Here is a 13200-nt window from a genome sequence, read left to right on the forward strand (position 1 = left end):
TTCTGACCTACCCAATAATGACGACGACTTTTTCTTGGCGTTGATATCAAAAATATTCATGTTATTGTATCTAACACCTCCAGGGCACTTCCCACCAGATGAAGACTGCCAGTTATCAAAACCACCGCGTTGATATGCTCTCGATCTCTACAAAAGCTGGCAGCACCACTATCAGCTGCACATCGAATGGCCTCTTCTACTGTTCGCACCACAGTCGCCGCTGAATGTCCGCCGCTGATCTGGGTCCACTGAGCCGCTAATGTATGCTGCACCTCGAGATCCTCCACCGAGCGTCCTGAATATGTCATGGAGACCCTTTCAGCATCCGGGACGTCATACCGTTCCCATGGGAGATTGGTACAGAAAATCACCTGGTGAAAGACCGCTTCGTCAGGGTTGAGCCATTGGGCCATTGCCGAAGTTGTGGTTTGTCGTAGATGGCGAAGCAGCGCAGTCGCATCTTTAGTTTGCTGGTTGAAGATTAGCACCCTCCGAGCGTTTGGCTCCACCATCCTTTTAGCTGCCCAGGCACTCAAAAGCTCGATACTTTCCATGGTATGCGCCCCATCGAGCAACCATCGGCTCCCGAGATGGTCGCGTGTCTCACAACGTCCCGGCCATTGCGCCCGTTCAAGGCCTCGGCGGAATTTATCCGGCAGCGGAGACAGCCCCAACGTTTCAATATCTGGCATATTCTTATATCCCCGTCGAGAAAGATACTCCGCAGCTACAGCCACAGCCAGACTAGCATTGATCCGCTGAAAGTCTCCCGCGAGGCCGAGATCAATGTGTTCTAAGTCCGGGTGTGCTGTGACTACTCGCAGATCTACATTTTCTTTCGTTGCCAGTTCCTGCAGAGTAGCCAAGGCTTTAGGTTCTTGTGGTACAGTGAAAACTGGTACGCCTGGTTTCATGATGCCTCCCTTGGCCCATGCAATCTCCTCGATGGTAGAGCCTAGTATATCGGTATGTTCAAGTCCCAGACTGGTGATAGCGCAGACGCTGGGCTGGCGGAGAACATTGGTGGAGTCAAACCGTCCTCCGATGCAGGTCTCAACCACCGCGGTATCGACTCCTTCCTGGATAAATGCATGGAAGCCCACCAGTGTGAGGAATTTGGCAAATGGTGGACTCTGGGAGGGTGATCGGTTGTCCATCCCCAGACGGGTCCATATTTCCGACACGTAATGGGAAAATTTGGTCTCGTCAAGAGGTGTCTCTTCAAAGCTTCTACTTTGCGGCGCTTGAATTCTGATCCTTTCCCGCACGCTGCGCAGATGCGGCGAGGTATAGAGACCGATCTTTCTTAGTGTGGCGGGTGTTTCGTCAGCCGAACTGCCCTCATCGGTCAAGAATTCCGCCAAAATCGAGAAGACAAAGGCTGCCGTGGACCCTTTGCCTTTGGAACCGGCGATATGGATGGCATTCAACGTGTCAAAGTCGGCTGGCTATTCCGTTGTCCCTTCTTTAACATCTCCCATTCCGTAATCAGGGCGATGCACGCTCTCACCTGATACCCAATCTCATTGCACCAGCTCATCATCCGCTCTAGGAGCACACTCCGATCTTTCAGTGCAGTTATCTGTTGTTTTGATTCGAAATTAGTCTGTAGATGGTTCAGTCGATGAAGTGCATCCTGGTCATCTGTTAGCCAACACTTAACTGAGTCAAAGCGGATTGGGACCCCCACCTGATAGAATTGGCTGGATGGCGGTGTTTTGTCCCATTCTCCCATCTTGACAGGCGCGGGTTTACCGAAGATGGCGATTGGGGGTTCAGGGCTTGACAATGTGGGAAAGTCAGACATTTTGAAAATAAGTTGCAAGTTGCGCAAGGGAGAAGAAGGGACGAACCCCTCTTTTCGATCGACGATGCAGTCATATCGTATGGCGTCGTCACCACCGTCGATCAATCTGAAAACGCCATTCTCCAAGTCGGCTTGACCTAGATACATACCCCGTGACACTCTTTCCCCGCTGCCAAAGACCCTGCAGATTCGTATCAGTTTGACTGACCCCCGCTCCATCGTAATATGTACCGTACAGTACCGTACAGATGTTTACCTAGGATACATTATATAGTTTCCCTGGGGTAAAGATGCGGCATGTGCGCAAACTTTCAATTTCTTCCGGCTTCAAAGGATTTAATTATAAGCGCCACATATCCCTGTGCTTAGTGGAAGAGCTTAGGTAGTTAGTAGCTCCTCGGCTATTTTATTCACGATGCAGACCCCAAAGATATCGTCGTACGTGAAATCGAGGTGGCAAGCTTCAGTCCCCCGTTGCTCTTTACCACGTTTTGTGTTCGGTTCTCCTCAGGATGAGATGCCCAACCAAAAGAAGTTGATCATTGACACTGCTCGCCCCGAAGATCGATCCCTATCTTTAGCCGAATACCGCAGTCTATCTGTTCGTATAGCTGTGGGTCTTCAACGGCTGAGAGGGCAACCTAAGGATCGAGTTTTGTGTCTTTCGGGCAATTGTGTAAGCTATGCGGCTCTCTTAATGGGAACGATTATGGCTGGGTGCATTTTTGTGCCCGGTCAACCTGGTTATGGTGACCGAGAGTTGGAGAATTTACTCATCGTTGCAAAGCCCTCGGTCATCCTGACACAGCGGGTACACGCTGATGCTCTACTGCGAGCTGCCAGAACAACCTCCTCTCTGGCTCTAGCTCGGCACGCTATCTTCATCTTTGACGATAATATCCTCGATGCTACAGGTGAACCTTACTTGGGAATCCCCCACTGGCAGGACATGGTAGGGTCTCCCGCCGAGAATGATTGGGAATATCCAGATATCCAATCTCCTCAAGAGTACCACAGCACAATTGTGATCATGTTCACCTCGGGTACCACTGGAAAGCCGAAAGGTGTGGAAATCTCGCACTGTAACTACATTTCAGCTGCCATCAGTTATATGCAGCGAGTTTCTCGCCATCCCGACTGGCAACAGGCCGCTCAAGATACCGAGAATCCTGCTCTAATCCGTGTCTTGGGCGCACTTGGAATGCACCATATTCTTGGCCAACGATCCTATAGTGTCATATTTCCCAAGCTTGGTGTCCCACTATATTTGTTGTGTCAGCCCAATTCGAAAAACATATTGCATGCTGTGGAGAGATTCAACATCACCGATGCGATCGTCCGAAGCTCAATACTTACTGAAATCGCAAAGATCCCTCATCTGAAGAGCCTCATGGGCAGTTTGGGCTCTTTAAAAAGGGTGGAAGCGTGCGCTGCGCCAATGCCGGAATCAACCAAAACAATTCTGGAGGACCTAGGGATCGACCGCGTCACCCGAGTATGGGGTTTGACTGAGTACGCATATATAATCAAGACACAAACTTGATAAGTATAAAGCTAATGAATTATGCCACTCACTAGGCTCGGGTTGATCACCGGTCACGATATGAACTGTTCTTCAACATCCCACTCCGTGGGAGAACTACATGCCAACTATGAGGGCAAGGTGACCAACACCAGTAATCCTAGCCAGATTGTTCATCGAAGTACCATTGGCGATATCTGGATCCGTGCCCCAAGCTGCAGCGTTGGGTATTATGAAAATGCCGAGGCCACTCAGGACGCACATGGGGCTGATGGGTGGTTTCAAACAGGGGATGTAGGATATGTTGATGAAGGGGGACAGTGGTATATCGTGGATCGTAAAAAGGTAATCGCATCATGATCCCAAGCAGATATAAAACTTAAACTGACAGTTCGCATAGGATCTAATTAAAGTAAATGGCAACCATGTTGCACCGACGGAACTGGAAGCAGTTCTGCTCCGACATCCGGAAATTGTCGATGTTGGGATTATAGGGGTCGCTGTGTAAAATGATCTTGCTTGCTTCTTCTTTTCAGGGTGTTCTTTTCTAACATGCAAGCATAGAAACCAAGATGAAGGACCCCGAGCCTATATTGAGACTACTACCCACTCTGTCCTATCCTCCACCGATATCCACCAGTTCATGGTCGACAAAGTAGCCCCGTATAAGTATCTCTCCGGGGGTGTTTCATTCATTCCTAGAATTCCACGGAATGTAGTGAGTAACCTACCTTCTTTCCATCCGCACCAAATGAAACTAACAAGAGATAGAATGGTAAAATCCTACGTGCAGAGCTGCGAGAGTTGGCCAAAAAGGAACTTGGGGGATCCAAGGGTCACTACCACGGAGTTTGCGGCCATTTTCCAATAATCTCTTCGTCGATTCGGAAAGGGGTTGAATCTGGGAACCCGCGGATTGGGGAGGCTTGAACTTAGCGGATTTTGGATTAGGTCCGGGTTGGCCTACCAGAGATCCGACCCGTGTGCAATTCTAGCAATGGCTTGCCATAGTTCTAAGGCTAGACGAACACATATCTGGCCCATTCGATGTAAACGCGATATCTTGTTCTAACGGAGGGTTCGGGGCGCGACCAATAACCTTCCCGAACTCAAGCCGTAAAGAGGCCCTGAACCGTGGGGAGGTTAAACCCTCTGGGTTAATTTTGATTGTGGCGACCTTCAGTGGCTTGTATTCTGTGCCAGGTCGCGAACGAGTTGGCAGGGTTATCACCTGCATTGAAACGTATTTTCGACTTCGATCCTTCGGCTATTCCTTACAACCTTGATCAGCAATACAATATTCACCTAGCCACTCGAGTTGGCAATCCACCACGCGGCGTATTGATTCCAAGGCTTCAATGACTGACAACGGACAACCCCAGGTCTCAGTAGATCATTTATCCAGGCCGAATCACTGTCCTTGGTGCTAGCCATTGGCCTGATGTATTTCGTGGCACTAAGGCCAGAAACTGAGGACCCCACACCCATCATAAAGCCCTTGCGTGTCAAGCGGCTGCCTATGGTGACGTGAGCCTTCTCGTGCTCCCTTGATGGAACCTTGATGATCAACATCTTGATATCAGGAAAGTAGGACAATCTAACGGCATCCCGACTCCACCATGGTTTCTCTCGATAAAGTTGAAGTCCCGCTGAACAACCTGCTTGGGTGCAAGGTATTGGCCCACTTCACCTGACGTCGACGCAAGACGTGCCTACAGGTCTTCAAAATTAATGTATGTGGTTGGCAGGTAAAGACCGGTCAGAGCAAGTTCGAACGATGAGGCTGCCATGGTTCCACTTCGTGCCAGGGCATTGTTGGCTGAGGCGAGGGGAGCTCTTACCTGAGGAAGAAAGACATTGCGAAGTATTGAACCGTGACGTCAAGATTATGGTCAAAGTTGATCTCACCCTGATATTTCTATGCCCTGTGAGCGGGACAACCATATTATGTGAAAGAAAATATAACCCCCAGTCCTGGGGAATGTAATGATGGGATCACTGAGTATATTTCATTCGTATCTCACCTATTATTGAGTAAGCGCCCTAGTAGCATAAGTTGCGGGAAATATCATCATTGATTATTGCTATGACTAGAGTGTATAAATTTGGTACTGGCCTAAAATCTATGGTCATATTGTTAGGGTTGTACCCTTCAAACACGATCTATACCTCAATCTTTTGCTTGAGTTCCCGAGACTTGTGATGGGATCAAATCCTTCCAGCAAGAGATATCCTGATGCTGAGCCAGGTGACTAATAGGATAGATTAGCTAGAAAAGATTTGAAGAAGGGAATGATATGCAACAACCCCATCTTTTCGCACTCTACCATTACTCCTATTTCTATTCAACGAGTGGAGTCCCAAGTCAACTTGAACTCGAGCGAGTCCATTTCCAATTGTTAATTATAACTCAAAACTCGTCATAAAGTTATAATTTCTCCACATCGATCCACATTTCAGCTCAACACATATTGGGCTCTAGGATACGAGGTGAGTTTACCCAGCTGAACTGGCCCACGGAAAAAAAAAAAAATATATATATATATATAAATGGAAAGATGATAATCATGTGTCTAATTACCAGAAGCTAGAACCAGATAAATTTTATCAACGGGGAATTTATACTGTAGTTGAATCTCAGGGTTCTCAAGGTCCACCGTCCAGATGTATCCATGTACAGTGCAGTGTCAATGTGGCTCCACTGATCGGCGTTTTCAGCTGAGCCATGCGGCGCGAACGCCGTAGACAAGTCCGCTTTCAATATCTTCAGCCTGTATGCAAGCCAAGGAATGAAGGATTCACGCAGATCTATACCTATATACTCTTTATGTTTTCTTTGTTTCTTGGGGGATCCAATAGCAGAGAAAAATGGCACTTTGCGAGGCAGGAGTTGTCAATTATGTGAGTCCTAGGCTTTCACCAGCATTCCTACTAAGAAAACTTCATGAAGCAGTCATCCCTCTCATGTATCAATACTCCGGCTTTGCAAGGTCATGAAGTCTACTAATTTATTGTAGATTAAAAGGATTGGAAGCAAGGATGCTCATGCAGATAAGATCAAGCAGCTATTATTATTAGTGGGAGTTAACAGAAAAGACCGAAACGCAAAAGCCCTCAATACAGAACTGACGTTTTGAATACGTCCACATTCACTGCACACTCCACCATACGAATCGAATCTCTAGTCCTATCGGAGAGAGACGGACGGATCGAAAGGTATTGCGATAGTGGCCCGTGCACCATTGCCACCGCCTCAGGAAGAGCCAATGACTATTAATGTACAGATTTTCCATGGGCAGAAACTGCCTATAGCAGTAGGCGGTTGGTAAATGGTAGGCTATACCAGATTAGGGTGTTGCAAGATCTGGGCCGAATTACTCCCACTGGGGATAGGGTGCAATATCTCTTCCCTAAATAGACCAATTAGCTCGTTACACAGGATGGATTCCTCAGGTAATATCGTCGCGGTGGCATACTAGTAGGCTGGCTTTGGCTCCATGTCAAGGAAGAATTCCTCTTCAATGCTACCGTCCCCTGCGGCACGTTGCAGTCCATCATCGCCAAGCGTGCGTAGGAAATAACCGGACTCCTCCCCAACGATCTGATATGTACCGTAACTAGTGTTTCTGACAGAGTAGGCTTCTTGAGGTTGGTCACCGGTAACACAAGGAGAGCCCGCCTGATTCCCACAACTGATGTTGTAGCCTAGACTGCTCGTGATGAAAAACAGATCGGGATAGGCCTCCATTGCATACTTGTCACCATCGTACTTATGCACAAAGAACCATCTCTGAACCGATTTGTCGATCACGTCAGGGACCACGTCCGAGACCACATCCGAGACCACGTCCGAGAGAGAATTTCCCAGCCAGTTGGGGATTTCAGCCAGCGGCCTGGGGATATCAAATTTCAGAGGGGCGTTAATATCACCCGTGTCGGTCAGAGCCCTTGAACTGACCCCACCACCAGGTCTGATCGTATAAGTTCCCGCTTCGAGACATGAGGTAGACTGGAAAAGGGCTGCCAGAGCACCAAGAGCAAGGAGACTCTTCATATTGATGTAACAATAATTTGGTGGTAGAAAGGAGGGTGTATAGGTAGTAAATGAGAGCTTGGGGAGTTGTTCAAGATATTTGAGTAATTTAGAGTGAGCAAGTATGATTGCCAGAAACCTTCCAATGTATACATTTTTCTATGTTTAATTCACTGACTGTGCTCGAAGAGCTAACGATCAGAGTTCGATAGATCGTGTTGATCCCTATGGGGCGACTCGCTTACACAGCACGTAGTGCTCTATTTTATTCACTAAATGAGCGATCCTTAACCTATTTACTAATAACGAAATTAGACCCCCTAAGGAGGCAACAATGTTCGAAACAGTGTTAACACTTTTTACTGTATGATGAAGTACCTCTGTAAAACCGAGATTTGATTGACTGCTGGCCCCGCTGCTATAAGCAGATAGTCACTGAGCCTAGTACGACAAGTAATTATCTCGGGCTTCCATGTAGCAAGGGTATAGGCTTTGTCACTATACAATCTATTCTATCTCCTTGGATTAATCTAACAGCGCGGGATGAGTATGTCTGACCTTTTTGTCTTGTTACCTTTTTTTTTTTGTCTTCTTTTTTATTTCCCTATCATGATTCATTTCTCTGATTCCTGTATTGAAAGAGACTTTTCTATATAAGGAACAGATATCCGGAACACTTTGAGCACTCAGTTTAGTAAATTTACTAAGAAGAGTATTTCTGAGCTCTTTACTAACTTCTACAAGTTAAGTATAAGTTTTATTAGCACAGCCAATATCTACTAGAACAATTACAGTAAGGGTTAAATTGGCTAGAGAATAGAGACATCTGGCCACTACAATAGTATTGTCTTGGTCATAAGTATATTCTAGGATATATAGCCAGTTGTCCTATCTAGTAGAGTAGCTTTGACAGTACTGGCAGTAATATTCGGTGTCTTCCTATTAATACAAGTCTAATATAACTGCGAACCCAGCTATATCGATCTGGTCTATCTTTCTCAGCCTAATTCCTTTCTATGGTGTCCTGCTAAATAGGAGTGTGCAGTGTCTCGTTCATAGCTGGGACTACTGGTATCTCTGAATGGATGCAGTCGCTCAACACACTTGTCTATCAGAGGAAAGTACTCTACTTGGGCATCAGTGACCCCCCCCCTTTATTAGATTTAATGCCTACGCCCGCTAACACGGCCTCTGTCAGTTCTATATTAACCAGGGCCGATTCGGTGTGTATGTCTGCTACTCGAAGTGCGATATTATCCTGATATATCTCGATGAGGGTATGTATGGGGATTCAGTCTTAAGATATTATGACTAATGGTTATATCCAGCCCCCAATACTACCCCAAGGTAGATGAGTGTTTTATACCCTTTATCAATACTGACCGTAAGACCGAGGTCTAGCAGATACTGAACAACACAGCAACTCACCTCGGTGTACCAATTACCAGTGTTGCGATAGTATATACCATACACAAAGTAAGTTATAATTGCTTTTCTTACACTTTCTTATACTTTCTTATTTTTGCCCTCTCTTTACTTTGTTTCAATAGGTTTCTATTTTGTCAGGACCCCTATATATACCCTATTATTCGTGGTCGCCGCAATTCCAATCTCAAGATATATATTGAAGCTCTTGCCCTACAACTGAATATAAGAGATATTATAGAGATCGAAACTGGCTATAGACTCGATACTGGCTTCCCCTATAATTTTATCAATATAATGAGGAAGCTACCACAGGGTCCTAAAGATATGACTGTAATCACTGGTCTAGGTTACTTTGATTAGGTCCAGGATATGCAGCCTATCAAGCAGCACCAGGGCAAGCCGAATGTTGGCTGAAGGGCTTGAGACAATAATATTTAATTTGCATACAATTTGGAAAGGTTATTATATCGAATTACAAAGGCTACCTCCAAGAACACCACTCGTCGCTATATGGAAATGGATTATATTGGTGAATGTAGAAACCCCCAGTGTGGATTTGGTTCATGTGTAGAGCACCGGTATGGGCAGGTTAGACCAAACACGGACGCACAGGTGCTTGTTCCCGAGACAAGTGGAGTCTGGGAGAGGATGGTGACGAGGCGTTGACCCGGTGAAGCTCATCGAGCACGTGTTGAACTGCCATCTGGTGCTGATCTGCGCCCCTGACAGTGTACCTACCGATTACTGTGGCAGAGAACAACACGTGCTGTGGATCAGAATACAGCTCGGCGGAACCCGGGGAGAACTCTGGGTCCATAGATTTGATCGCCGCTCCTGCATAGTGTCCCAGAGCCTCGAAGGCCCTTAGGAGATGGTAATAAGCCTGTAGATATCGTGGAAGCAAGGGCACTGCCAGATGCTCATGATCGTCTGAATGGCATTGGCGTTATTGGTTGTGATGGACTAGAAGGTGCGTGGCTGGCGAATGAGATTGTGCAGGTGACATTGGGGTTGGCAACGGATGTTCTGCAGGAGGTTCAGGAGGGTTGAGAATTACCCTAAGTAAGATTTAGTGAGGAAGTCGGAAAACAGCTGTAAGTCGGCGGGTGTCGAGGGCTCGGTCTCGGGAAGGGAGGGTACGTCGGAGAGCGGTGTGAGCTCCCAGACATTGTCCTCGAGGGTGAATGACACAGGCGTTGTCGAGGGGTGAAGCAATGGATATCAGATTCGGCGTTCCCAGGCCATTGAGATTGTTCTGATACTGGTGGTGGCCAGAGGATGAGTTTAGCATCGAGGACGACACGGAAGACGGAAGGAACCGTCGCACCGGGCGTCCAGGCTACTCGGGCCCCGGGGTGGCGTGTCCTACATGGACCACAGCAACCTTCCTATCGTGAGCATGACATCTCCTGTTGTTGATCCCTCGTGTGGCTAGTGGGGATGGAGCAGATGCTGCTGCTGCATCAGGGCCGCCGCCGCTCATACCAACCATCGTCAACCCCCCGCTAGCCCCTTGGCAGGGCTTCCATCGCTAGACGGCGTTGGGACTGGGTTAGATAGAGGTAACCTAAATATTGTTCTTCTTAAGCGGATTAAGGCTCTTGAATCGATTCTCCTGGTTAAGATCTCCGCGTCAGGTGGTAAAATACCCGCATACAATACCTTGTTTAGCACAGCGGGTATGCCAGTTCTAGAACAAGGCCAGACTATAATTACAGCTGCATGATTAACTAAGCCATCTTATTCCCTCCCCAAACGGCCTAACTGATCCAGATGGATCTGGATAGGACTATTGTCACGCCCTGCTGCGGCTGACTCCGATTGGGGGATGCAGACGGGACAAACTATCTATCGATTTTGATCATTTTATCAAAATCGTATTGAGAATAGTTTGTATCAAGCCATTGGCAAATTCACTACAGATACTCAGGTTATTACGAGGAGGGTCCGGTATGGTTGTGTTGTATATGATGATGTAAGTCACATCGTTCGTGAAGTTTTCAAAGAGGGCCTTGGTGCAAGGTTTATGGGTATTTGAGATAGTGCTAGTGTATCTAGATCGTCGCTTGTCAGCGCTAGCCGGAATACTGCTGCATGCGGTTACATGTATACGAGTTCGTTCGTTCTCTCCTCGTTTCATCCTGAGCAGGCGCCAGGTGGTGTTGATTGGATCCCAACTGGGTTTGATCAGCAAGGGGCTCGTTGGCAAGGTCGGCGATATTTGGGGGCTGTGGGGAGTAGCCCCAATGAGAAAACAAGCATTCTTGTTCATGATACGAGGTCGATCTAGAAGATTGCCTGTGGTTGAGGCTGACAGACCAAGCTATAATCCGATCTAGGCTGGTCGACTACTTTATATAGGATATAGTACTTACTACTGTACATATTTTATAGAGTATATTACTACTGTCTGTGGTTAACCGGTAGTTAATCTAGTTCTGTCTCAGATATTAAACTAAGTCTATTTAGATAGGTAGCGAACTAGAGTTACTTAAAATACTATTAATAGAAAATAGTCCTAATCTACTATCTATTTTAATAGGTTTAGTTTGGTACCTTGTAACTTTATTAGATAGAACTAGTCTGGGGGCAAGGAGACCAAAGCCCCTGAAAAAAAACCCGTAGAGCAGCGAGACAACCACCATACCCGCCAGGCTGGATAAATTCACCAGGGCAAACATCAAAGCTCCACACACAATGGCACATAAAGAAATAATGTTGAAAGGGCCGACCTGATTGGCAAAAACGTTGGGGATACAAGAACCTCCTCATTGCAACCAGCAAATTGCCTTGGTCTTCTAGTATAGTACTATATATAGTACTATATATAGCTCTCATGTCGCCTGTTTAAGCATCCATAGGGCAGCATTTAAAGAAACGCACCATATCCATACATGTTGACGCCCGCAGCAGGTCGGGGTTTTGGCAGCGGTTACATAATACACACACCGCGCAACGATAGAAACATATACACCGAGTTGGAAGACCGAAGCTTCTATCAAATTTTCATGCTTCAGCTGGTTCTCCCCTCCGCCCTGTAACACACTGTTGGCTGTCAACCGAAGATGTACATGTCTGGTAACCAAGGAGATGAGGGAGTCGCTGGCTCTGCCCCTCCTCCCCCTCCACCTCCTCCGCCCGAAGATCCAAACTCGAAAGTCTCTCCGTTCGTCCTGAAGCTGAGGTCTGCTCCTCCTGGCTATTTTTTTCAACCTGAAAGGCCACCAGCTCATACAGATCCATTTGCTGCGCCCACCGGCCCTTATTTCTTCTACGGCACCCTGTCTGATCCCGCTATGCTCAGCGATGTCCTTGGCTTAGAAACCAAGCCACAACTTCGACCCGCCACCATTACAGGCTATGAATGCAAGCTATGGGGCCAGTATCCAGCTCTCCTAGATGCCCCAGAAAAGGTAGTTCATGGGGCTGTCTATCATGTCGAAACAGAAGAGCATGGGGAGAGGCTTGCTAGCTATGAGACGGACAATTATCGGGCCGATCCGTGTCGCATCAACTATACGGACGGGAATAAGCCGGTGGATGATTTTGGTTATGTTTTCAAATTTGTCGGTGATGTCAGAGACTTGAGTGACGGCATCTTTGATCTGGGGACTTGGCTAAGGAGGGTGAAGAGAGTAGCTAAGGACCCCTCAGAGGTTAAGTAGTCGCGGGCAGAAAAAGGCCTGTATCTTGAGTTCCAGTACTAAGAAATACAACGTTACTATGAGACCACATTTTTAGTTAACTTCCTTAGCCTCGTTTCTTTTGCGCCTCGAGTCTATTTGGCGTCAACTGCTGATGTCTGCTTGCATTACGTGTGCTTTGTCTCCTTATATGGAAATATCACGTGTGCTTCTACAATGCGAAAGGAAGCGGGATGATAAATGAAATAATAAATACCAGTCACAACCTTGGGTTACGCACTGAGCCTAGTCTCTGGTACGTCAGATTGATAGACCATGGATGGGATCTCGCCGGCCTATGGAGCCTGTGATTTGCAATACCAATATTCGCGCCACCCATCCACCTCTCACTTAGCCGCCGCAAATGCTTTTCCAAGAAATGGGGATCTTGGGGGTCGATCCTGGCTCAGCCAATCACTTTTTTTTCCCCTCGAGTTGCGTGTGTTACTGGTCAATTGGCCACGAGTGCCTCAACGTTCGCTTCGGCGGCGAACAGCCGAAATGTTTAAATAAGTGGCGGAAGGTTTAGCCGTCATCTAGTTTAAATCACGGACAGAATTGGATGAGGTTTGGGGTGACGAGGCTGAGCTCTAGGGAAAGGAGGGTGAGGGTGAACAGGGCAAAGAAAAGGCGGCAAAGCTATATAAAAACCCAATGAATCTAAAAAAAAAAAGAAAAGAAAAGAAAACATACAACAGGAGGGATTCGCTGGTGGTCACCCACCCAA

General features: G+C 47.1%; 4 protein-coding genes across 4 annotated transcripts; 2 read left to right on the forward strand and 2 right to left on the reverse strand.

Moving 5' to 3' along the window:
• Positions 1–56: 56 nt before the first annotated feature.
• BDV38DRAFT_285146 (tetrahydrofolylpolyglutamate synthase) lies at positions 57–1807 on the reverse strand (the record flags this gene model as incomplete). Its single annotated transcript, XM_032060425.1, has 3 exons — positions 57–1448; positions 1511–1636; positions 1691–1807. 3 exons carry the CDS (start codon positions 1805–1807, stop codon positions 57–59), a joined length of 1635 nt encoding a protein of 544 aa, XP_031911199.1.
• A 415-nt stretch (positions 1808–2222) lies between these two features.
• Positions 2223–4569, forward strand: BDV38DRAFT_272997 (4-coumarate-CoA ligase 1; the record flags this gene model as incomplete). Its single annotated transcript, XM_032057599.1, has 6 exons — positions 2223–3319; positions 3386–3674; positions 3730–3833; positions 3894–4047; positions 4101–4178; positions 4513–4569. 6 exons carry the CDS (start codon positions 2223–2225, stop codon positions 4567–4569), a joined length of 1779 nt encoding a protein of 592 aa, XP_031911200.1.
• A 2235-nt stretch (positions 4570–6804) lies between these two features.
• Positions 6805–7383, reverse strand: BDV38DRAFT_285148 (uncharacterized protein; the record flags this gene model as incomplete). The annotated part of the gene is made up of 1 exon (XM_032060426.1): positions 6805–7383. The coding sequence occupies one exon, from the start codon at positions 7381–7383 to the stop codon at positions 6805–6807; it is 579 nt and encodes a 192-aa protein (XP_031911201.1).
• Positions 7384–11861: 4478 nt separating this feature from the next.
• BDV38DRAFT_294804 (gamma-glutamylcyclotransferase family protein) lies at positions 11862–12455 on the forward strand (the record flags this gene model as incomplete). Its single annotated transcript, XM_032062575.1, has 1 exon — positions 11862–12455. One exon carries the CDS (start codon positions 11862–11864, stop codon positions 12453–12455), a length of 594 nt encoding a protein of 197 aa, XP_031911202.1.
• Between the last annotated feature and the right edge of the window lie 745 nt (positions 12456–13200).

This window comes from Aspergillus pseudotamarii (assembly GCF_009193445.1).
Source record: "Aspergillus pseudotamarii strain CBS 117625 unplaced genomic scaffold BDV38scaffold_46, whole genome shotgun sequence".
Taxonomy (NCBI): domain Eukaryota; kingdom Fungi; phylum Ascomycota; class Eurotiomycetes; order Eurotiales; family Aspergillaceae; genus Aspergillus; species Aspergillus pseudotamarii.